Consider the following 25,671-nt stretch of genomic DNA (forward strand, 5'->3'; position numbering starts at 1 on the left):
TTAACCATGAGACCAATTTGCAAAACTCATTTCCATCCACCAACAGGGAGATAGGCAAAGTCAGCAACATGCTTCTGCTTTGGCCATAGCAGCTGGGCACAAAAAGTGAAAGGTTGGTACAGGGAACTGGGAGAGAATGCAACTGGGCACATGAATGCTTGCTATGGTGGGCTGGGGTGGCTGAGGCTTCCCAGGACATGGCTTCCCAGGCCCAGAGGTGAGCAATTGTGGATTGGCTTGCTGTCCCTCAAGGCAGAGTGCAGGAGAGTCAAAAGGATGAAGGGAGATAGGTGGAGGCGGTGACTCTAAGCACCTCAGTGGTCATGAGTGTGGCCAGGCTGCCAATACCCAAATTTTAACCACAAGACTATGGAAGCACTGCACTGCATATAACTTTGAGCATGTAAGTCTGCTTTTTCCAATACCAACATAACTTCAAAATCAGACACTGAACGAATGGCCATAAGTCTAGGACTGTTTGTACTCATTATCATCTATGTTGTTCCTGAAGGATTCCATTGCTATTCTAGCACTATAAATAAAGCATTAAACATGTACCAAACAAGGATTTCTAACCCCAAGAACCTTTTATAATGTAACCTTATAAAAGGAGACCTGGTGGCACAGTGGTTAAAGTACATAATTGCAGGGTAACTCTGCCCACTGCCAGGAGTTTGATTCTGATGGGGCTCAAAGTTGACTCAGCTTTTCATTCATACGAGGTCGGTAAAACGAGGAGCCAGATTGTTGAGGGCAATAGTCAAATAATGCTTACACTGTAAACCACCCAGAGAGTGCTATAAAGCACTGTGGAGTGGTATATAAGCCTAAATGGGATTGCTATTGCTATTTATACAAGAGGAAAGTAGTAAAGAAGAATAGCAAAAATAACTGAAAGAATTACACAATTCAGTTTGGATGCAGATGTTTTATTCCTGCATCACTTGAAACTTATTTTTTTCACATTTCCAGTAAAGTGTATGAAATATATAGGCATTTAATGTTTTAGGTGTCTGTCATATACAACATATAGGCCATGTGTTATTATGTTTAGGACAATTATGCTCGTACATTCAACATGCAATTGAAATTGCATTTGTGACAGAAAACTGCAGTTTCCTCTTCTATAATATTCTGGTGTGTTTATTCGTAGTTGACCATAAAGATGGAATTCAACAAGGAAAGTGATTTATTTATAAATACATAAAAATAAATCAACCTAGAACTAAGGAGAAACTTCCTGACAGTTAGAACAATTAACCAGTGGAACAACCTGCCTCCAGAAGTGGTGAATGTTCCAACACTGGAAGTTTTTAAGAAGAGACTGGACGGCCATTTGTCTGAAATGGTATAGGGTTTCCTGCCTGAGCAGGGGGTTAGACTAGATGACCTCCAAGGTCCCTTCCAACTTTTATTATTATTATTATTATTATTAATAATAATAATAATAATAATAATAATAATAATAATAATAATAATAATAATAATAATAATAATAATAATAATAATAATAATAATAATAATATAAATGAAAAAAACAAGATTTATAAATTCCTGGATTTTTGTGGTATACAATTTCACCAAAATAGCTGTTGAAAATGTAAGTGTTTAATTATTTGATCAGATTAGAAGAATTATGTGTTTCATTGTAAAAAGGCAACCAGAGAGTTGAAAGCATGTTTTTGTTTTGATAGCTAATAAGCTATTACAGCACTTTAGAGACAGCTCTGTATCCCTTTCACACTGCATGCTGAGAATGCATAGAAACAATTTACAAATATTATAGAATAAGTGAGTATAAAACATCCCCAGAATCCAAGCAGAAGATACTTGAATTAAGCTGCACAACAAACTCTGTTACAAGCCATTTTCTTTTCCCAAGGAAGTTAAAATCAAATTTTGAAAATCCTATCTTTTGTTTTAAACCACTGTTACTTGTCCTTGTGGAACACTTTAAAAAAAAGTATTAAATTTTATACTCCATTTGGTACCTCATCTTCACCGACTAAGGAAAAAAAACAGAGAATGCATTTTAAAAAAAAATATTTTTATGCATCCATCCATGCTTTCATTCGTTCAGCTTGTATAGCTTCTCATCTCAAACCAGCAACTCTGGCAATGAACAATCATAAAAAACAATCAAAGCACAAAACAAAAAGGTATTAAATACAAATAACAGCCTAAAAAGGGAAGATTGGAAACTGAATGAAAGTTGTGCAAAGTAGTTGGGTCGAGTGATGATCCCTTGAGGAAGGGAAGTACCACTGCCTCTTTAAGAGCCAGCAGGACTGCTCCCTTCCCCAAAGAGAATTAACAATTACCCAAACCCAAGAATTTGTCCTTTCCTGAGCAGCCTTGACCAGGATACAGAATCAAGAAGAGAAAATGTGAAAGAGTGAGAAATTGAATTTGAGCAAATGACTAATTTCTTATTCAGGTCTGCTGAATAAGACTTCTGCTGAATATTTAAAACATTGGCAAAATTAAAGTTAGTGCAGCTAATATATGAACTGTAATCTCTCTCCATTCACCCATCCATCCGTTGACCAAGTTTTACTCAGAAACAGATTCTGATTAAATGAATGCTCAACCCTTGGCATATAGTTATGCCAGCCACATGACCAGAGAAACATCTTTGGACAAGGCTGGCTCTTTGGCTGTGAATCAGAGATGAGCACTGCCCCATAGAGCAGGGGTCCCCAACCCCCGGTCTGTGGACCAGTACCGGGCCGCAGCATGCCAGCAGCCGGGCCACACAAACAAGCAAAGCCCCATCCGTGGGATGCAGGCAGCACACAAAACCACACGTTCTCTGGTCCGCGGAAAAACCTCTCTCCACTGAACAGGTCCCTGGTGCTCAAAAGGTTGGGGACCTCTGCCCTAGAGTCAGACATGAGTGGACAGGGGAAACCTTTAACTTTACCTTTTTAACATATGAATATTCCTTTAGTGTTACAACCAAACTATACATTCTGGATTTAAAACTAGTTGTTATTCCCTCAATTGAATCAGAATTTCACAATGTAGGTCTGCTGTTCAGGAGATCTGTCATGATGTCAGTGACAATGCAGACATCCTATGTCGCTCTCTGAAATTCTTTCCTCTGTCAGAAAGTGAATGGAATTATTCACAGGGTGGATCACTTACAACGTATTTGAAAAAAAAAGAAAGCATTTGATACAGCAATGTAATAATCATTCTTTCAGCAACAGTTGACACATGAAATTGTAAAGAATCCTCTGGTCCAAACAAATTTGTCAATCAGGAAGACTATTCCACTGTATATTCCAGCTCGTTTCAGTCCTCTGTACTTCAATCAATTGAAACATGTGCCTTCTGTAAAATACAGATTTATTGCAATCTTTATTTGAACTATGGCATCTATTCTGGCATCACACATAAAAAATATTCACTGGAGAGTAACTTGAGATCTCTGAGCTACTCAATATATATTGATTACCCCCATTCATAAATGAGGCTCCAGAAGTTTCTACCCAAAACTGTAGCCTCCAGCTCATTAATTTTGCAGCAGCTTATGTTCTTATGCCATAAGGTTCTCTGTCTTCTCTTACTATTTATTTGCGTCTCTGCTTAAGATGGCTGTTTCTACTTCCTGCTACTATCTAGCTCTTTTTATACTTATATTTTTAACCTTCTTATAGGTTGTTATTTTTCTGCTGGATTCATCCTCTGCTCTTTGCAGATTTTGATTTCACCTAAACTTTAATTTTAGAGATTATCTTTCTGTCTCTTTCTTTGTTGGTCCATTTTATTTGTCCTTTATTAGTCTAGTATGATTTAATTAAAAGAGCAGAGGAAATGGAGATGATTTTGATGGAAATAAAAAAAATAGTTTTGTTTATGGGTGAAGAAAGCTAAACAAATTGAGTGGAATTAAAAAATAAAGCAATGAAATGTTTGGGGATGAAACAGAAATGAGGAGATTCTGGAATGAATTTTTAGAAGTCTATATGAGAGTGACAATCATATGTCCTAATGTAGAAGTAAAAGGAATGCTACTAACATTAGTATTCAAAGTAATAAAAAAGAAGCATATTATATGACATTGTTGAAAAATGATAAGAGTACTAGAACTGATGATATTACAGGAGTAATGTAGGTTTACCTGATTATGAAGTTATTATTTGTTTAAATTTGTGCTGCATCTGTGCCTGATGACTAGAAAAATGCTATTTGGGCTCCCCCATATTTTCCCACAGAAAAATGTAAGCAGACGTGAGCAGAAGGTCCATGGATTCAAATGCTACAAACAAATCAAGTAGAAGCTGACAGATTTATTGAACAAAGGAAAACAAAATAAACTTTAACTGCACATTATAAGACAGACAGGAAATACTGAAAAGCAAGACAATAAAGTAGCGTTCAGTAGAGGAGTATAAATGAATCTTACAGCACTGGGGCAGCAGGGAGCCCCCCCCCCCTCAATCAAAGTTGACACTGTGAAAAATACCGGAGAATTGGAATATTAAGTGCAGTTGTTTAATCAGCAAACTTTGAGAGGCATAATGCAGCCTTCCTAAAGCAGGTTTTTCTTCTTTATCAGGTTACTAAGAAATGTATGAATTTGGAAAGGGCAGTCTGCTGAGCATTTGTAGATTAGGAACAAGATTTAAGAAAATAAAATTTTACAGAAATGTGGAATGGAATTCAGAAGGTGAACATCTAAAAATCAAATCCTATGAGGAAAAGTGAAAGGATCTGAGTATATTTAGCTTAGAAAAGGGATAACTAGAGGGAGATATAATAATCATCTTCAAATATCTGAAGAGTTATTACACAGAAGTTGGAATAGACTTGATTTCTATTGCCCCAGGGGTTAGAGCCAGAAACCATAGTGAGTTAAAACTATAAGGAAGTAGGCTTAGGCTACTACATTAGTTCTCTTTTTCTAGAAAACTCATGTGGAGTTCTGTATAGAGATAGGAAGATAGTCAGAGATTCTATACTGGATATGGAGTGAACCTGTTAATCTCTAAGGTCCATTCAAGCTACAGTGTATAATTTCATGTAAAATATCTCCTTGGTTCTTAATGTATTTCTGAATGAATAACAATTGTTTTGGTAATGATTAGAGGTCTGTTGGGTGGGGATGTGAGCATCTTCATACATATATATATGCAAATCCTGTCATGTTTTTGGCTGATGCAGTGAGGAGTATGAAAATTATTAGTAGTCCATGCTTAACAATATAATTGGGACTGAAATTTCTGTTACTAAGCAATATGGTTGTAGAGTAAAACATCACATAATCAAACTACTTAGATACAGCAGTCTTGGCAGTCCCTGATTATCAGACCATCGTTAAGCAAATATCTCATGGGCCGTTAATGTCACCTCACATGACACTGACTTGGTTTGTGGGGACCTCGCAGGGAAGGTCACAAATTATGATCATGTAACCACAGGACACTGTAGAAATCTGGCCAATTACACTATGACATCTGAAAATTTGAGGACCAATCATAAGCACCACTCATTCAATACTGTTGCAAAAGTTGCTGAATGAGTGGTCACTAATTGAGGACTGCTTGAAATGTATTAAATAATGGATGGATAATGAATGAAAGTAGATTGAATATAAGTAAATAACCAGCATGAAAGAAGAAAACTGAGCTTGGTCTGGTCATGTAGAAAGAAAGAATGAATGAGAGCCAAACTCAAAATAAATATATGACAAAAGAGTGAATGAATTGAGGAATAAGAAGAAAGCAATTAAAATGTTGTTTGGGTGGAATTGATGAGGTTCTCAGAAAAAAGAGAAATGAGAAGTTTAAAAACTTTTTTAAAAATGTATAAAGCAGCGCATGGACATGATAGATTTTAAAAAATATTATTGCAAATAACACTGCATTATTTTGGGACCACAGCAGAATCTGTATTGTACAAACATGGATAGGAATATGTTTTAATCTCAAAGGTCCATGATGTTTCTCTCAAGTAAACATTGTGTGGTCAGATCTATCCCAGTATATATATGGAACAGTCAGTCTTGTTTTTGTTGTTGTTCAAATAATTTTCCTGAGTACTGATTCACTGCAATTTAGCATAACACCATAAGCAGATAACAAGAAATATATTGAAGATATCCATCTGGTTTGTATTGAATTGCTCGTTCATTTCATTCTCCGTGGTTTGTCTTTGGTTTTACTAATTATCTCATTACAACAGCTTTACAAACAGTACAATCTAGTCATTAATTTGATGAAAGCCTTGCTGAAAAGCAACTAGATATTAAAAAGCATACATCTATGACCTACAGTTTCTGAAGGTTTCAGAACATACCTCTAATTTAATGCCTGGTTTATACAGATATAAAAGCTGAAATTGCAATTAATACAGAGCTCATTGCCATAGTCCACTGTTGATAATATACTTATTATACTTGATAGTATATTTGCTAATATGACGTTGTTCTTTATGACATTATATAAACCTGAAATGATATGCCGGTAAATATTCACTCTGACCTCCTGCTTTCCTTTTTCAGTGGCTATGTAACAACAATCCAGTATCTTTTCGTATAGCATCAAAGCAAATTTTCAAGAATTGCAAATTACTTTATTGTTGCTTCTTAAATGTTTGAAGGGCTTGTGCATAGTTAAGAAAGTTTAAGGGAAAGCTTAAATTGCACTTTTTATATATGTATTTTCATTATAGAATACCAGGACAGGTGCTGCTTTTAGTGAAATTCTTTGGTTTCAAAGCAGTGGTGAAGATTCCCCTAAATTAAAGGCAGAATGCCTCAACCAGCAGCAAAAGTGCTGACATTCTGTGCAGAAAACAAATACAGTTATTTTCCTCCCTGATGGGAAGTAACTGGGTTCCCCTTTCTTTAATAGGTTTATTTCTCTTTCTTTTGCGCTCCATCTGGTATGTTCCTTTGCAGCTTCAAGCTGGTTAACAACACAGAGAATTTGGTTTGCAGTAAAAAAAAATCAGTGAAGCCTAATGGACCACTTACCATTTGAAGAGGGTTTTAGAAACCCTTGCAGAAATGGCACACTCTCATTTTGGTACTGTTCATTTTAAAGCTGTGAATTATAAATTATAACATATTGGGGCCATCTTGAAAGATGCTGTAAGTTTTAGCTTGAAAATTTTTCAATGCATTTGAGAAACACACTGTATTTACTCCACTTTTTGTCTTCTCAAGGAAAATAAGTGCTACAGATACAGAAAGAGTATCCATATAGTATAGTTTATTTTTGTTCCTACTAATGGATTCCTTACACCACTATATTTTGAGGCTTACCTTTAAGCCCTTCTGGTTAATATTTACCTCAAAGTCCTTCTGTCCTTCATACCAATGATAGGACAAAAAATATCTATGCTCTTTGCATTTTGGGAAGGTTTTAATAAGATAGATAAATAAAAGGAGAAAGGTAGCAATCACCCAGAGAGAATTTTAATAGGCAAGTCAACATAGCATAGAACAGAGACATGAGCATGAACAGAGTTTCTGCAAAAAAAAAAAAGGATACAAATAAGAATGGACTTTAGGTTTGGTGCTACTTGAAAACAATACTAAGTATTAAATTTTACATGATAATGGCATGTGAATCTAGCTGGGAGCTTAACAAAAAAAAAAGACTCTAGTTAGTCTAGTGGTGAGTTTTGCAGTATTTTTAATTTCAGTGATATAACTAGCAAATAAGAAAACTTGCCTTCTTAAGGAAACCAAATATACATTATGAAAGCAGTGGGTGGCTCAAATTTACCATATTTAGTATGTCAAGAAAATTGGTGAACAAAACATTTGACATTATGCATAGTAGCACTCTAAATCACAGATGATGCACACAGAAGTGTTGGTCTCTTCAGAATACATAGGTTTATTCATTATTTTAGTGAATATTTTAAAAAAATCCTCAGATATGTATTTCCATATCCTTGTACTTAGGTGGGAGACTTTTTTCTGACTTTGTGCTTTTTCATTGGAAGAAGTCAGTCACAGAATAGTAATGAAGGTAGTGATGCATTGAATACCATCCTCTGCGGTAGGTAGCATTCTCCTGAGTTTCTGCTTCATTAATGATCTAATCTTATAGAGATAATTGAAGATTTACTACTCCTAATGGAAGGATTGCATAGATCAAAAGTAAATCATATAGAGATACAACATGCAATTTCCCCTTTTGGAACTTATTTAGCTGTGCCTTAGAGTTTAATTTTTCTCCCCTTCTTACCATTTGGATAGATTATGTATAAGGGCTATTTCTGTAATTATAGAATCGTAGAGTAGGAAGGTGCCACTGAGATCACACCACCCCCATCCTCAGCTCAGTGCAGCCTCTTCTGAAGCATTATAGATAGGTGGTTATCTAGTTTCTATTTAAGGAGCTCTTGTGAATGGGAACATACAATTTCATGAAGCAAACTGGTTCTGTGATTGAGAGTAACAAAAGAGAAAGTCCACTTACTCCTCTGTATGACAACCATTTAGATATCAGAAGACTGTTGTTGCATATCTCTCAATCTTCTGTTCTGCATATTGAATATACAGGGTGCATTTAAACATTCTCCATAGACATTATTGTCGGGTCCTCTCACCTTGTTTGTGTCCTTCTCCCAATCTAGTAAAGTTGGAAGAGAAAAGGAGATCTGGCATGACTTTCATGTGACAAATCCTTGATGGCTCTTGTAATTATTCTATTCCTATCCAGGTACTAACAAATATGTTATATTTACATTGAGTTGACATATATGTAATTTTCCACGAATTCCTTATTTTTTTCTGTGACATTTCCTGTCCTGTAGGCTTCTGAGAATTTGGTCATTCTGTTAATAACTAAGTGATTGCTCCACTCCTCCCTATTGAAAATATTAAATTGTCAGTTTGAAATAAGGATTGGGTACGTATAACTATCCCGCCTGGAACTACTGATCAAGATTAAGGTGGCCATCTACACAAACAAGGATATGGCATGGAATTTCATAAAAATAAGACATTCCTGATAAACTGAACCCTCTACAACAGGGGTTCCCATCCCCCCAGTCCATGGACCGGTACTGGGCCGCGGCATGCCAGTAACTGGTCTGCACAAACAAGCAAAGTCCCATCCATGGGATGCAGGCAGCACACAAAATCACACACTCTCTGGTCCCCCCACACTAATGCAACAAAAAGATTAATATCAAATACGTGCTGGAAGTGGCAATAAAATCTTATCATTTGACAAAACTTTTATTTGGTCTTTTACAGCATCTACACTATCTGATTTTTCTACAAAAATGCAGTTTTACTAATTTTTTGAGTTACTCCCATCTTTTCTTTTTCCAAATCAACTATTTTTATCCAGTAGTTTTAAGTCAATGTTAAGTATAGCAGCATAACTGAACAAAAACATAAAGCTGTAATAAACAATAATTCTGTTTCTCAATGTGAAGGATTCTCTATTCAGACTCAGAAATGTATCCTCATAATCTTCAGCCTTCTAATGCTTGTCCAATTTCTCATCCAAATTGTTATCCTAGACATTTTAATAATAGTTATTATACATATCATTACATGAATGTGTTTCTTTTGTTTTTGCATAAACACTGCCCTCTCCTAGATTCAAACTTTGGATTTGATATTAATTTTGCTCTATTTGTTTCTCCTTCATCACAACAAGTATAAACAATTCTAGTAATATGTCATCAAAACTTTAACACAGGGGTCTTCAAACTTGACCCTTTTATGACTTGTGGACTTCAATTCACAGAATTCCTCAGCCAGGCAGGCTGGCTGAGGAATTCTGGGAGTTGAAGTTCACAAGTCATAAAAGGGCCAAATCTGAGGACCCCTGCTTTAACAAGTCTCTTTTGTCAATCCAATATAGGAAAGTTATCTAGGTCATGCTTTTGGTTTGTTATGTCCACATCTCTTTAAATTATTAAGACATTTCCTGTTTTCATTTGTATAACCAGTATAGTGTATTTTTCCATATCATTCTTATAACCTGTCATTTTCAAATGCACTTTCAGATCAGTCTTGGTTTTGTCTGGTAAAGCCTATTCTTCTTCTATAGTATCTCTTAAACAGTCTATTTGTAATGGCAGACACTTAAAATTAACTTCTGAATCCAGTGTTCACAAATATCCTTCAATATGTCCAATGCCCATTTTGCTCCATTCTGTATTAGTAAGTCAAATTGCTCTTCTCCTTTAATTATTTTCTTTAGTTCCTTTTGGTTCCCTCCAGTGTCCAACTTTCAAAATCCCATCCTATCATTTTTTAAAAAGTTTAAAGTTTAAAGTGGAAGGTGACAAGCAACAGGGAGAAAGCAGAACTATTTTTTGCATCTTCTTCTTCTTGTGCCATATCCATTATTGGACGTTGGCGATCATGTTGGCGATCCTGTTTTTATCAGCAGCCACACGAAAAAGTGCTGCTGAGTTTTGTCCAAACCAATCCCTTAGATTTTGAAGCCACAATGTTCTTCTTCTGCCTGGACCTCGTTTGCCTTCAATCTTTCCCTGGAGGATTAAATGGAATATGCCGTATTTTTCTGGGTGTTGCATCACATGTCCGAAATATTCTAATTTTTGTTTTTTAATTGCTTTTATGGTTTCCCTTGGCTTTTCCAGGCGGCTTATCACCTCCTCATTTCTGATCTTGTCAACCCAGCTTATACATAACAGCCGCCTGTAAATCCACATTTCAAATGCTTCTAGTCTCTTCAGGTGGCCTTCTGTCAGAGACCAACTCTCTACTCCATAGAGCAGTATAGAAAAAATATAGCATCTGACAAGCCTGATTTTCAGTCTTAGGCTTATGTCGTGACTGCAGAAGACCTTTTTCATTTTGAAGAATGCTGTTCAGACTTTTTCTATCCTTGTCTTTACTTCAACAGTCATGACCAGCTTTCATGTAAATTGGAACTGAGGTGCGTGATCCTTTCAACTTTTTCTAGTGGTATTTGTTCTGAATTTATTGGTGGTAAATTAACGGGTTGTTTGCTGACGACCATGATCTTGGTTTTTGCATCTGTCTTTACACAAAGGGAAAAAACAGACCAACCTATCAAAAATAGTGCCATAAAAAACAGAATAGAAACACAAGTTAAAATAGGCAAGAAAATGGTAAGTGAATACCTGTTCAGCCTAGACAAGTTCAAATCACCAGGACTAGATGGATTATACCCCAAGGTTCTCAAGGAACTGGCAGATGTGATCTCAGAACCACTGAACTATATTTTTCAAAGATCCTGGAACACTGGGGAACTACCAGAGGACTGGAAAAGAGCTGATGTAGTTCCCATCTTCAAAAAAAAATGGATCCAGGAAATTACAGACCTATCAGCCTGGCCTCAATACCTGGGAAGATTCTGGAAAAGATAATCAAACAACGAATCAGCAAACACCTAGAAGCAAACAAAGTCATTACTAAAAGCCAACATGGGTTTGTCAAAAACAGATCATCAGACAAATCTCATTGCATTCTTTGACCAAGTGACAAAATTAGTGGACTAGAGGAATGCTGTGAATATAATTTACTTGGACTTCAGTAAGGCATTTGATAAAGTAGATCACAACTAGTACTCGATAAGATAGAAAAATGTGGGTTAGACAGCATCACCACCAGATAGATTCCTAGCTGGCTGACCGGCCATACTCAGCGTGTGGTCCTCAATGGAACCGCATTTACATGGAGGGAAGTGTGTAGTAGGGTGCCCCAGGGCTCTGTTCTAGGCTCAGTGCTCTTCAACATCTTCATCAACGATTTGGATGAGGGGATAGATGGGGAACTCATCAAATTTGCAGACAACACCAAGCTGGCAGGAATAGCCAACACTCTAGAAGACAGGCTTAAGATAATGAAGAGAAGGACGAGGGGGGACATGATAGCATGTTCCAATATCTCAGGGGCTGCCACAAACAAGAGGAAGTCAAGCTATTTTCCAAAGCACCTGAAGGCAGGACAAGAAGCAACGGATGGAAACTAATCAAGGAGAGAAGCAACCTAGAACTGAGGAGAAGCTTCCTGACAGTTAGAACAATTAACCAGTGGAACAACCTGCCTCCAGAAGCTGTGAATGCTCCAACACTGGAAGTTTTTAAGAAGAGATTGGACAGCCATTTGTCCGAAATGGTATAGGGTTTCCTGCCTGAGCAGGGGGTTGGACTAGATGACCTCCAATGTCCCTTCCAACTTTTATTTATTTATGTATTATTATTATAATAATAATAATAATAATAATAATAATAATAATAATTATATTATTATATAATAATAATATAATAATATAATATTATTATATAATATTATAATAATAATAATAATTATTATATTATATAATAATAATAATAATAATAATAATAATAATAATAATAATAATAATAATAATAATAATAAAATAATAAATTATATTTAGAATGTTTTCCCATCATTACAGAATATAGAATAACAGAGTTGGAAGGGACCTTGAAGGTCTTCTCGTCCAACCCCCAGTTCAAGCAAGGGATCCTATACCATTTCAGACAAATAGCTGTCCACTCTCTTCATTCTGCATTCCCAATTTACATGAATCTTACTAACTGGAAATTAAATCAGAAAGAATGTTGACTCTAACAAAAACTTTCATTCACTGTTTATCATGCTCTAAAATTTGATAGCAACTTTGTTATAGATCTTTTATATCTTCTTTTTTTCTAGATATATTTAGCGTGTGCTTTTCATTCATTCACTTTTAAAACTCCATTTTTAAAGTTGGACTGGGGAAGAAATGGCATTTGCCTTTTGACTGTCAGGCTGTAATTTATTTTATGTTGCTTCATTTCAGGCTACAGCAGATAGTGTCCCATTGTATTATGTACTCTAGATTAACATGACACAACATGACATTGTTTAAGCTACAAGTAAATAAAACAGTGCTGAGCTGCTTGTCGAAAACAATGGATCCTAATGGACACACAATCAATAAAAATCAGGGTGGTTTTGTTTTCAAATGGGATAATTTGTCACTCAAAGAAAGCTGAATGACTTGTAAATTCTAAAACATTTCTTACAGCCTTGTGACACAACATTAATGCTGAAAACAAACTCTTTGCACTTTGGAAAACAAAAATTTGACAAAAACTAAGTAAACCTAATTGAGTAATCTAGAAATATATTTGCAAAATGTTGTATAACTTGCTTAGTTGTGCTAAATTTATTTCTTGTATAAAGGAAAACCACTAGGAAACTAGCCCCTTATAAAATCACTTGAAAATTGGCCTCTTATAAAAAGAAGAAGAATCTGTTCTTGTTCAGCATACCTGAGAGCATTGTAACGTAGTCACAATACCACAGTGGTGTCTGAAAGGTGAAAATTGGTACATGCAATGATAAGATACAGTACCAAGTCTGTGCTCTGTTGTGTTTTTTAGAGTTGAGGTGAAATCATCTTCTGGGTAAAATAAATTTGAATGGCCTTCTGTCTCATCTGCTATCCATTCACTTTCTTCTGTATTTATCCCACAGAGTTACTGGTAATCCTTGACTTACAACAGTTCATTTAGTGACCGTTCAAAGTTACAATGGTACTGAAGAAATTAACTTTTGACTGTTTTTCACACTTACGACTATTGCAGCATCCTCTTGGTCATTCAGATGCATGGCAACTGGTTCATATTTATGACGGTTTGCAGTGTCCCAAAGTCAAGTGATCACATTTTGTGTCAGATTCACTTAACAACCATGTTGTTAATTTAACAACTACAGTGATTCACTTAACAACTGTGGCAAGAAAGATTGTAAAACAGGCAAAACTCCCTTAACAACTGACGTGCTTAACAACAGAAATTTTGGCCTCGATTGTAGTCGTAAGTTGAGGACTATCTGTATTCAGAAAAGAATGCAAACATTTTCTTAAACTTGCTGTCACTGACAATAGGGAGAAATAGCCCAGCTGGGCCAGCAGCCAGCCTCTTTGCCAAAAGATCTTGCCTTAAGTTTGTGCACATATTTTAAAATGCTACATCTTCACACTAGACTTGGTAGAAAGCTGAGTAAAATGAAGAATTTCACCAATCGGATTATCTGCATGTCTTCCTTTGCTAGCCAGGCATAGCTCTGAAGCTTCCTGAAGACATAATGTGAAGAATAGGATGGTGAAGCATTCCTAGGACTAAACATCATCCCAAACTTTGGATTAATGATATGAAGATGAATTGGAGAAAAAAAAAGATGAAAGAATCCACATCCTTTCTCCAGAATGCAGGATGTATTAAGGCCATCTGCAGTGCTACTGTGATGACTTTTACCAAGAAATAATGTGTAATGCCTGCTTGAAGGATCTCTGGCTTCAGTGCTATCATCAAATATTCTGTTCATGTGCTGTTACATACCTAAATAGCAAAAATCCTCTTGCTTACAGAGAATTTTTTTTTGTTTCTCATTGGGAAAAGAACTACAGCTGCAGTACAAAAAATTGCTGATAGGAAAAGAAGTCCCTATCCTCTGATCTTGCAGTGACTCCTACAGTTAAAAATGCTTCTAATTACTTTTGTAAAATGGAAATTGTCAGGACCTCTTTCAAATCAGCTTGATTCTCGCTTACACTATAAAGGAGGTACCTTATTCTATATAGATGTGCCTCAAAGATACTCTGGGCTTGGTTCCAGACCACCATAATAAAGCATACACCGGTATATCGCAATAAAGTCCGTCATATGAATGTTTGGGTTTCCCAGAGCGGATAAAGGTGATGGGTACATTGTGCTGTTGTCCATTAATTGGATAATAGCATTATGTCTAAAAATATACACATCTTAATTAAAGAAATACTTTATTGCTCAAAAATGCTAATCATCATCAGAACCTTCAGTAATTTGTAATCTTTTTGCTGGTGGAGGGTTTTGTGGCGGGGGAAAATCACAATATTTATGAAATACACTGTAACGAAGTGGAGTAAAACAAGATATGCCTGTATAAAGCAAGTATTTACCAGTAAAAATATCTAAATATTATTACAATATAAAGCATCACACACACACCCTAAAAGCGTATAATAAAAGTGTTTGTGGCAATCGATGATGAAGAGAACTGTGAGCACAAAAGTCATAATATTTGTTATGGATGTACTTTTATTCAAAATAAAATAAAGGTCATTTATTCAATCAATCAGAATAGACCTGGAAGGGACCTTGGAGGTCTTCTAGTCCAACCCCTAGCTAAAGCAGGAGATCCTATATCATTTCAGACAAGTGACTGTCCAGTCTCTTCTTTAAAACATATATTCATTCATTCAACTTTATATAGCCATCCATCTGTCAGATAGATTTCTGGGTCACAAACAAAAATCAGAACCATAATTTAATTAAGACAAAATGCCATTAAAACAGGTGTGTCAAACTGCCGGCCCATGGGCCGGATGTGTCACGCAGAATCCGCACCCACCCCAGCTTTGGCAAGGGGAAAAAAGTCACAATATGTCATGACATGTCACATGATGCAATGAGTTTGACACACCTTTATTAAAACAATGTGGAGGACTTGATAAATCTATCAATTAACCACACAGTTCAGGCTCCATGAACATCCTGGACCTAGTTTCTGGGGGGAAGCCTAGTTTTCACTGTTTTTTTGAAAGCTAACAAATTGCACCATTCATATCTCTAGGGGGGAGTTCTTCCATTAGAGAGGTGCCATGAAAAGAAAGTATATTTCTGAAGCCCCAACATGAAGCACTATTTCACCAGGATAATTTGCAGCAAGCTCATCCTGCCAGCTCTGATAGGATGGGCAGAACCTACCAGGAGTAGAAGTATCCTGAGCTCATGCCATCTACACCATTAATGACCAGCACCTTGAATTGAACCTGGAAGCTTGCTAGGAGTCAGTGCAGCTCACACCATAGGGGTGTTACATGGGCGTACTGTGGTATTGGTATACTACCAATGCCACTGCCTTCTGGACCCGCTGCAGCTTTTGAATGGGCAGTCCCATATAGAGCATATTGCAATAGTCCAATCAGGAAGTGACTAAGGCATGGGTGATCATTAGCAGTGTTTCCAAATCCAAGGAAGAGCAGACTAGGTATATAAGATGAATTTTTGCAAAAGCTGACTGCCGTCTGCTCTTTGAACGGAAGCTGTGAGAACCCCCAGATTATGTGTAATTCTCATTGGCAGAGCGTGAACCCAGCCAAAGTTAAAGATGGCAATTCACTAGACAATGAGGGCACTAAACTGTTTTAAGATGTGCCATACTCTTCTCTTTAAAAAGAGAAAATCTGTATCAAAAATGCACAGAAAAAAATGGGTAGATTTTATCTGCCATCAAGGCAGTGTCAACTCTTAGTGATCACATAGATTTTTTCCCATGGCAATCTATCCCTAATTTAATCCTTCAGGTCTTCCACAGTGCATTCATCACCATTGTAACTGAGTCCCATCCATCTTGCTGCTGGTCATGCTACTCTTCTATTTCTTTCTCCCTTTCCCAGCACTACTGTAGAGACTTCCCCAGAATGCTAGGCCTTCATGAAGTTGGTCCCGAAATAGGATCATTTCAGCCTGGTCATTTGTGCTGGGATGATTTGTTCAATGATCCATTTGTTTGTTTTGTTGCAGTAAGTCCAACTTAACATCCTTAGAATGTCACAATACCATTGCTTGCACTATTCTGAATTGTTGTGGTTATTAATGCTTACTTAAAATATAATTTTCCCCCTAAACATTATTTGAGATATACTCAGGAAAAGAGGAGGAGAGGGCAGAAGACAGATCATAGGGCTATAGAACAGAATTCTGGAAGAACAAGAATCTCTGACTGTCATTTGTTCAGCAAGAGCAGCAACTAAAATAATAAAAATAAAATAACTTCTGGAACAATAATAAATTACACTGCCAAACCTAAGACAATATGAAAGAGAAGAATGAATGAATTTGTATTTTGAGAGTAATTCCATTCTAGCATATAAAATATTTTTTTTTTCAGTACGACTGTGCTCATAAACTCAGTCCAGGTTTCTGTCTACTGCCTGCTCTATTTTGTATATGGCTTTTGATGGTAGATCATGAGATTCTACTAAGTAGATTCTGAAGTCTTGAAATAGGCTGAATGCCATACAGAATGTCTAAACAAATTATCAAACCTTCTTAAGCCAAAAATGTAAATGTAAATTAGCTTAATTTTTGACTAATATTTCTATTTCCAACCACCTTTAGAAAATAGAAAATAGCAACATGTTGAGTCCAATAAAAGGTGATTTTATAATTAAAGGAACATTTTGACAATTCAGATTGGATATGTTTGATTGGTAATCAGCTTCATTATATGAAGACATCCCTACCTGCCAGGGGTTATTTTTTCCCCTTCTATACTACACTAGTCACTTGCTGCTACAATAATGTCATTAAATAGAACTTTTCACTTTTTGAAGACCTTGAAAAGAGATTGGTAAGCTTTCTCCTTGGGGGTGATTTGTAAATTGCTTTGCAGAAGGCTTAAGCTCATGATGAATATAGCTAGAAAAAGTTTCATCAGAGTTGCATTTCGATGTCATTTTTTATCAGATCTGTTTCAACCACTCAGAGAATACAATATATCAAAGTATATCCCTGCTCTATTTTTTTTACAGAACATTTTTAGTTTTTTAAAAATGATGCTTTTCCAGATAATGGGCATTTATGGATTTCAACTGGATGAGATGTTTCAAGGCTCATTCATATATTTTTTTTTAAAAAAAAAGGGAGGAGTGGCTATATTTGCAAATATTATTTTTTTTTCTCCTTTAGGATCAAATTCTATCAAGTCGATATAACTTTAGGGGATGCACAGATTGTGTTTAATTTATTTGCCTGATGAATACATTTACTGTACATATATACAGAAACACAGCAAACAAGCATATCCACGCACACACATATACACACAAACACACACTCACAGACGTATCCATCATTCTATTTCCTTTTGCAACAGTATGTCAAGTGTAGAAAAAATAATTAAAAATAATAAAGTAATTTAAATAATTAAAAATAATTAAATTTAATTTAATGATTAAAAAAGAGTATTAGAAATATATGGCAAGGGGGGGAAAAAGGAAATATCTAATTTAAATCAATTCCATTCTTCAGAGGACCAGTTTAGTCTAGTGGTGAAGGCATCAGAGTAGAAAGTGGGAGACTGTGAGTTCAAGTCTTGCCTTTATCCTGAAAGCCAGCTGGGTGATCTTGAGCCAGTTACTCGTTGGATATGTTCAAATTCATACTTCAAAAAGATCTTGCATGTTTTCAACTTCTGATTCATTCTCTGAAAGAATGTCAGCAATTTCATTCAACCATGATTTTCTCACTTCTCCTTCCTCTCAAGCTATTCACTCTTCATATACTTTGTTTTGAAATTTCACCTTCATGGAATCCTTGGTGCTCTCTGAACCTGGTTAATTTTGTTACCCAACTACATAACATCATTGATGCTAGAAGGAAATAGGGTTTGCTGTCTGTTTATATACCGTGTCTTCCCCACAAATGAAGGTTAATGTCCCAGGATAATGTTGCAGGATCTGGGTTGGTTACCAGGACCAGAATGTTTTCTGAGCTTCTGGACTCACACTGGAGCCCATCCTCAGGGAACTTCTCTGTGTGCTCTGGGGTTTTTTGTGTGTGGTATTTATATGTTGTGTGCAGCTTTTAAGATGTAGATTGATTTTTACAAGTAGCCAGCCATTTTTAGATGTAGTTTTCTCTTTGGTAATTCTGTGATTTACAGTTTGATTCTTTCTGGTCTTTTTGTTTCCTTTTTTATTGTCTCCTTTAAATGGTATATAAAAGTTGTTTACCTCTATGTGCCTGTTGATGGCTGATTTGCCTAAGTGTCAAATTCCAGGAATTTCCTATAACTTGGTCTACAATGTTCACAATTTCCCATTTGAAACTATGCTTAAGTCTATCTATGTGTTGTGAAATTATGAAGTTATCATTGTGTTTTCTAGTTGCTAGTAGGTGTTCATGGATGCACTCTTGTAGCATAATGTAACAGCTGCTATGAAGAACAGGCAGGCAGATGACGCAAGGACTCCAGTTCAACCCTGGGCTACAAATGTTCTCCTCTATTAATTTAACCTTCATTCATTGTCCCATATGATCAAGCCATCACAGCATATTTTGGATGGATTTTTGTTGCACTGTTAATTCACTTTTGTGTATTCCACATTTGTTCTTCGCTTTCTTTCTTCTACAACATACACTTAAGTACCCTGGGATCATTACATTCCACTTCTTGTTATGTTTCTCCTCACATATCCATCTCTTATTTCCATGTAACAAATTGGACAGAAGCACATATACTATTCCTCTATTTCAATAAACATTCATTTCTCACAATGGATCACAGACTACTCACTACAAACGTCCTTGTATATGCCAGCAGAAAGCCATTAAACAACTTCGGAAATATCCTCATTATTTTCTTATTTAAAGTTCAGTGCTAAACCGCTTGCTAAGTATCACATTTATTTTTATTTTCATGCATGCCTTGCTTTCATATAGATTATTACTGTATTCACAACCAACTTTCAGTTCTATATTTGTTCAAAGTGTAAATCCACACTTGCACATTATTTTTACTTTCTTTTTCCAGGTTCTTCTTCCATACTTGCATTCATAGCATTCATTTCAATTCCACTCCTTGAAATATCACTATCATTCTCATTCAAATCAAATTACTATTTCTAGCATGCCCTCACTTCACTTTCATTCCAAATCATTCATCACTTTTATTTTTAATCCCATTCACTCAGTTGAAGCTGGCTTGTTTAGCTCTTTTCATCCATTTCCCAAACATTCCCCTCAAAATAGCTCTGTATTTCGTCTCTCCTTTTTAATCTTCACACTTATTTTTTCCAGCTATCTTTTCTTCTGCACACACATTATACAGTATTTTTCTCTCATCTCCAGTTTTTGCAGCTATCATTCTCCTTTATGCATTTTATTCTCATTCAAGCTTCTTACCCTCTTCCCTCCACCAAGCAAGCTGCTTTATATTTTGCGTTACCATAACTCCGCATGCTTCTGACACAGTCTTGCATAATTATTTACACTCCATTTCATGCTTCTTCCATTTCTTCTTTATATACACTCTTTCTATCCACTCAATTGGGAGATCAAATCTATTTTTTAGCATTTTTATAGAAGATTCCTGGACTAATTCTACTTCTATAATAGTGTCTTTTGCTTACTTTTGTACTTAATCTCTCAATATTTCATCATATGTACATTAGTAGGCTTACGTTTAAACTCCATACTCAGAACAAGCAGATATTTTTTTCTAATTACACAGTCCCCAAAATATCACCATTCTCATTCATTCCTTCGTCTCCAAATGGCCCTGTATTTTCTAACCTCAGTCCTACCCATCCATTCATGTAATCTATTTTTTTTTCCTTCTGGATTTCATTCATTCAGAACATTGGACAGCTCATTCCTGATCATTCAATTAACACTGCTCACTGGAGCATAACGTGTAACACAGACATCTTCTTTAGATGTCTGTTTTCATATGTACCCAGAACAATGTAGATAGCTTTAATGTATACTTTTAATATATCTTGCTGACATACCAATACTACCTGACATACTACTAAATGTTAAAGACTAACATATTTAATTATGGATAACTAGAATTCATTTGAATTAGGGCAGTGTTTCTCAACCTTGACAATTTTAAGGCATGTGGACTTCAACTCCCAGAATTCCACAGCCAGCATTGCTGGCTGTGGAATTCTGGGAATTGAAGTCCACATGCCTTAAAAATGTCAAGGTTGAGAAACACTGAATTAGGGTGTCATTTTCTAATCAGATTTGAAGGGTTTGTATATTCAAAAAGAGAGAAAAATTACATTATTATCATAAAAACTGGCATTGTACAGACCCATATTTTTAAACATACAGTGTGAAAATATATAGTGTTGAAGATGAGAGAAGATGAATATGTAAGCTTTAGCAAAGGTCAAAATTTGACAAAGTGATAGCTGGGCAAGACTCGCCATTTACTGATGTAGGCTTTGTGAGAGAAAATATGATTGAAACAGAGACAGATTTCTGGGTTTGGGAGAAAAATTATGTCATCTAGGCAGCAAGCTCTAGGGAATAAATCAAAACAAAAATACAATCAGAACAAGGCAGCACCAATTTTTCAAAGATGGATTGTTTTAAATATTTTGCATGTAACAAATAATGAAAAGGGAAGAATATACTTGTACTGTCAAAAAAAACCATGGATAGAACACCAAAGTTAGAATTGTTGGAATCAGAAATAATTGTTGGAAATGGAATTGTTGGAACGGAAATAAATAAGTTGTCTTAAGACACATTCTTGAAAGTTAAATAATAAGACTGAGAGTGAGTGTCACTCAATAAAGGCATTAGCAAAAAGACTTGCAATATAGAAACAATTTAAAATTTAAATTTATATAAGAATGTCAGAATTAGCTGTAAAAAAAAGAAGATATTGTATTTCCTTCCTCAGAAAAGATAAAAACATGCAGTATTGTGTTCCAAAAAGTAGGTTGAGTCAGCCTAAGGACAGTTCCCAATTTTTAATATATTAGAAATGCAAATGTTTAGAACAGTTCACATAATTCTCATAAAAACATTGAGACAATTCTTTAATTCTGAGGAAGAGAAACAAATAGCACTTAGACTCATAGTGCTTTACAGCAGAGGTCCCCAACCTTTTGGGCACCGTGGAGAGAGGTTTTTCTGCGGACCGGCAAGTGCATGGTTTTGTGTGGTGCCTGCAGATGGGGCTTTGCTTGTTTGTGCGAACCGGTTGCTGGCATGCCACAACCTGGTACAGGTCCACACACTGGGGTTGGGGACCCTTGCTTTACAGCACTCTCTGGATGATTTACAATGTCAGCATGTTGTCAACAATCTGGTCATCGTTTTATCAACCTTGGAAGGCTGAGCCAACCTTGAGCCCCGTCAGGATCAAACTTCAGGCTCTGGGCAAAGTTAGCCTGCAATAATCCATTCTTACCACTAGAAGGGGCAGAATTCTTAGGGTCGCAAAAGGGTGCCAAATGGAATAACACCAACTTTCCCCTTAATTAAGAAAGGGTGGCTGATATTAACTAGGAAAAGGTTAGAAATGTTTGAAAGGATAAGAATTGAGATATGCTCTGTAACAATAATGGACTAACATCTGAATCATCCATGTAGTGCAGGGGTGTCAAACTCACTGTGTCATGTGACGTGTCGCAACGTATCATGACTTTTTTCCCATTGCCAGAGCTGGGGTGGGCGCAGCTTCTGCGTGACGCATCTGGCCAGTGGGCCAGCAATTTGACACCCCTGATGTAGTGGAAAAATTGAATTGAATTCTCAGCTACTTCTCTTTTGGGTGTTCAGACTAAGTCATTTAAGTTTTCCCAATTCATTAAATAAGCTTCTTACTCTGTCATATTTTATTAAAGGTGTATTACTAAATCATGTTAGATAGCTAAATGTTGCTTTTTTGTGGTATAGGTGAAAGTGAAACTGAAGAATTCTACATTTAACATGTTTGCTCCAAGTTATATAGCAAAATATTTAAAGAGTTGGAATTCATCAGTGCATTTGTCCTTACATTTTCCTAAACTTGAATGAGGACCTGATCATCAAGAATTCTTACTAATATCTTTCTTATTTGCACTGCTCATTTATAAGTACTATAAAACAAATCAAATTGCCTTACTATTGATTTTTACTTCTAGTCAAAATGTAGCCTATAAAGGGCTATTAGCACTACAAATTCAGGTACGAAAGAAATGTGATTTGAGAAAGGTGGGTGGGGACCCAGATGTTCCATTGTAAGTGCACCCTGCTTTCCAGCTGTTGCTGGCAGGGTTGCAGAGACTTGCAGACTTATGAAATCAGGTAAATTGAACCAAAATTAAAGAGAAGTCAACTTAATATAGAGCTGTTGGTTAGTAGCACAACGTCAATGAGCACTTTCTCCCAACATTTCACTTAATTCATTAATAATTAATGATAAATGGGAAAGTCTTAGAGCTTTTCCATACTGTCTAGATTTCATCCCCTCTTCCTCATTGAACCAGAAGTTTTACATCCTTGCTTTTTACCATATTTTATGATTCTGATACCAGAAATAATGAAATGTTAGTTCTGTCCTCCAGATTCCTAACCTAGGTATTCCTTATTTGTGTTATCTGTATGGAAGATATAATAATGAAAATATTTATGAAACTCTTCAAGTTTTTTTAATTTTATTACATATATTACATGTATAAATATTCACATGCAAATAGGCAAATACATTACAACAGTGAAACAACTTGATAGCTGAATCTATCGTCTACCATGGAAAACATGCTTACATCTCTCTGCTATAATTACTAGAAATACTATTATTAAAGTTTAAGTAAATAAAAATTTTATATGTTAGTTAAGATAACTGCATTAAACTGGCTTTTAAGAATTATTATGCTGACCAAATATCATACAAAGTATTATTTAAAGCTTTTAATCTATACTTTTTAAAAATCTGATAATTTATTCTGTGATATTATTTATAGATCCAACGCGATTTGTGGTGGCCCCTACCAGCATGGATGTCACTGCTGGTGAAAGTATTCTTCTGCCTTGCCAAGTATCTCATGATCATCCACTAGACATTGTTTTTACTTGGTCATTTAATGGGCGTCTGATAGACTTTGAAAATGATGGAGATCACTTTGAAAGAGTTGGAGGGGTAAGTATTATTATTAGTAATTGTTGCAGACTTCATCATGAGTGTTGAAATATAGTAATAAAGTACTGGACGGTTTGCTGATATGTTTATAGAAACAGAGACTATGTGTATTGTCTGTCTGCTCAGTTGTTAACCCTAAGTCTGCTCACACTTATGTTCTCAAAACATAGCTGTTTATAACTTTAGCAATAAAATATTTGACTTCTCTAATTTTTATGTTACTATAGTAGCTTCTTGATCACATGATCCAAGTACTTATTTCTTGGAATGTTCTGCTTTCCATGTAATGTGCATTCGGGAGGAATCAAATGGATAGTTATTTCTTCAGTATTTGTCAGTTTTGTCAATGAAATTCATTCTTATTTTGTTAAAAAAAAATATTGCAAACTATAACTGAAATCTCAGAGAGAAACTGACTATTTCTTTTTATAGAACACTAATATATAGGACAGCTGCGCCAAACTCTAAAATGAGAGACACAAAGCTGTTCTTTGAACTGAATGTCAGAACAGAAAACTATACCTAAGACTAGTTGCCCTATGTAGGAATGTTCAGCTGTGCAAAAAGGTTCAAAGTAGCTACTAAAGTTCAAACAGTTTCCATCTCCCCTTAGTTTTCTTCTACAGCAGAGGTCCTCAATCCCCAGGTCACGGCCCACTATCGGGCCTTGAACCATTTGGAACCGGGCTGTGGAAGTGGCGTGTGAAAGCATGTGCTCACACATCCCCATTTGCGCAAGCATTGGGCGAGCGTGTGCGTGCATGCTCCATTTGCACGAGCAGCGGGTGTGTCTGCCCACTGCTTATGCAAATGGAGCTGCATGTGCGCGTGCACAGAACCCTCTCCTCTCCCCCCCCCAACCAGGCCACAAAGCCAGAAAGGTTAGGGAACTATAGTTTACAGGCTGTGTGATTTTTCAGATTGAAAACTTTGGTCAACATTCTTAGAACTTAAAACTAACCCCTTCCAGGAAAACAGCAATTTCAGGCACACAAGAAAATAAGTTTTATCTCTATGCAGGGAGCATTTCAAGCATTCTTTATGATAATACATATAAATATGTTAAATAAAAAACAATGTATAGAATAGCCATTATAAAAAAGGTGGAAGGGTCAGAATGTTTCATGCCAAAGGCTCTAATTCTAAGAAAGAATGTAATGTTAATCAACATATAATACTAGATCAGATGGAAATATTTTGTTTTATCTTCTAAACTAACCCACGTTCTTTATTGAACTCAATGGTAGTTCAATATATGTCAAACGTATCTTTTTTTAAAAAAAAAAATCTGATTTCTAATCTAATCCCTCTTTCTTTAAGTTCAAACATAACAAGGAATTTCAAGTACTATTGAAGGGGTCTTCAAACTTGGCCCTTTTATGACTTGTGGACTTCAACTCCCAGAATTCCTCAGCCAGACACGCTGGCTGAGGAATTCTGCGTATTGAAGTCCACAAGTCATAAAAGGGCCAAGTTTGAAGACCCCTGTACTATTGCATGGCCACTCTCAGGTGTTTGCATGAGTACACAGAATATTTCTGATGTTGCACAATCACACCGAAGCTATAATTGAATCCATACAATTGCTAAGTGGCTACAGAGGTATTGCACTTGAAAAAAAAATGATATTGTTCTATGCCAAGTAATGCAAAAACCTCTAGACTGCAGTCTTTGTGTAGTCTTTATTCAAATATGTGGTCCATCTAAATCATGAATGTGCCACAAAGCTCTGGAAACTACTGTAGATGTCTCATCTTTGGGTTAAGCTAATAAATGAAGATACACAGAAAACAGATGTCCAAATACCAAGGAAGGTTGTAAACTGGACATTTAGGTAGAACATTTTAAAAAAAACCTCAATCCTTTTTTGCATACCACATTAATGGTAAAGCCCTTGATTGACCTGAAATTCTGTTGTTCTGTTCTGTTGTTCTGTTGTTTACAAGGAGCCATACTTTCCTGTTTTAATTCTGAGGAAGTTCACACAT

General features: G+C 35.9%; 1 protein-coding gene across 2 annotated transcripts in view; it reads left to right on the forward strand.

Annotated features, from left to right (window-relative positions):
• LOC107290921 (contactin-4-like) overlaps positions 1-25,671 on the forward strand; it is a 159,511-nt gene that overhangs the window by 110,729 nt on the left and 23,111 nt on the right. For both annotated transcript variants that reach the window (XM_015819863.1, XM_015819864.1), the window contains exon 9: positions 23,508-23,683. In XM_015819863.1, coding sequence (XP_015675349.1) covers positions 23,508-23,683 — 176 coding nt within the window. The remainder of the gene's footprint in view (positions 1-23,507; positions 23,684-25,671) is intronic.

This window comes from Protobothrops mucrosquamatus, unplaced genomic scaffold, assembly GCF_001527695.2.
Source record: "Protobothrops mucrosquamatus isolate PMUCROS unplaced genomic scaffold, P.Mucros_1.0 scaffold1006, whole genome shotgun sequence".
Lineage (NCBI taxonomy): Eukaryota > Metazoa > Chordata > Lepidosauria > Squamata > Viperidae > Protobothrops > Protobothrops mucrosquamatus.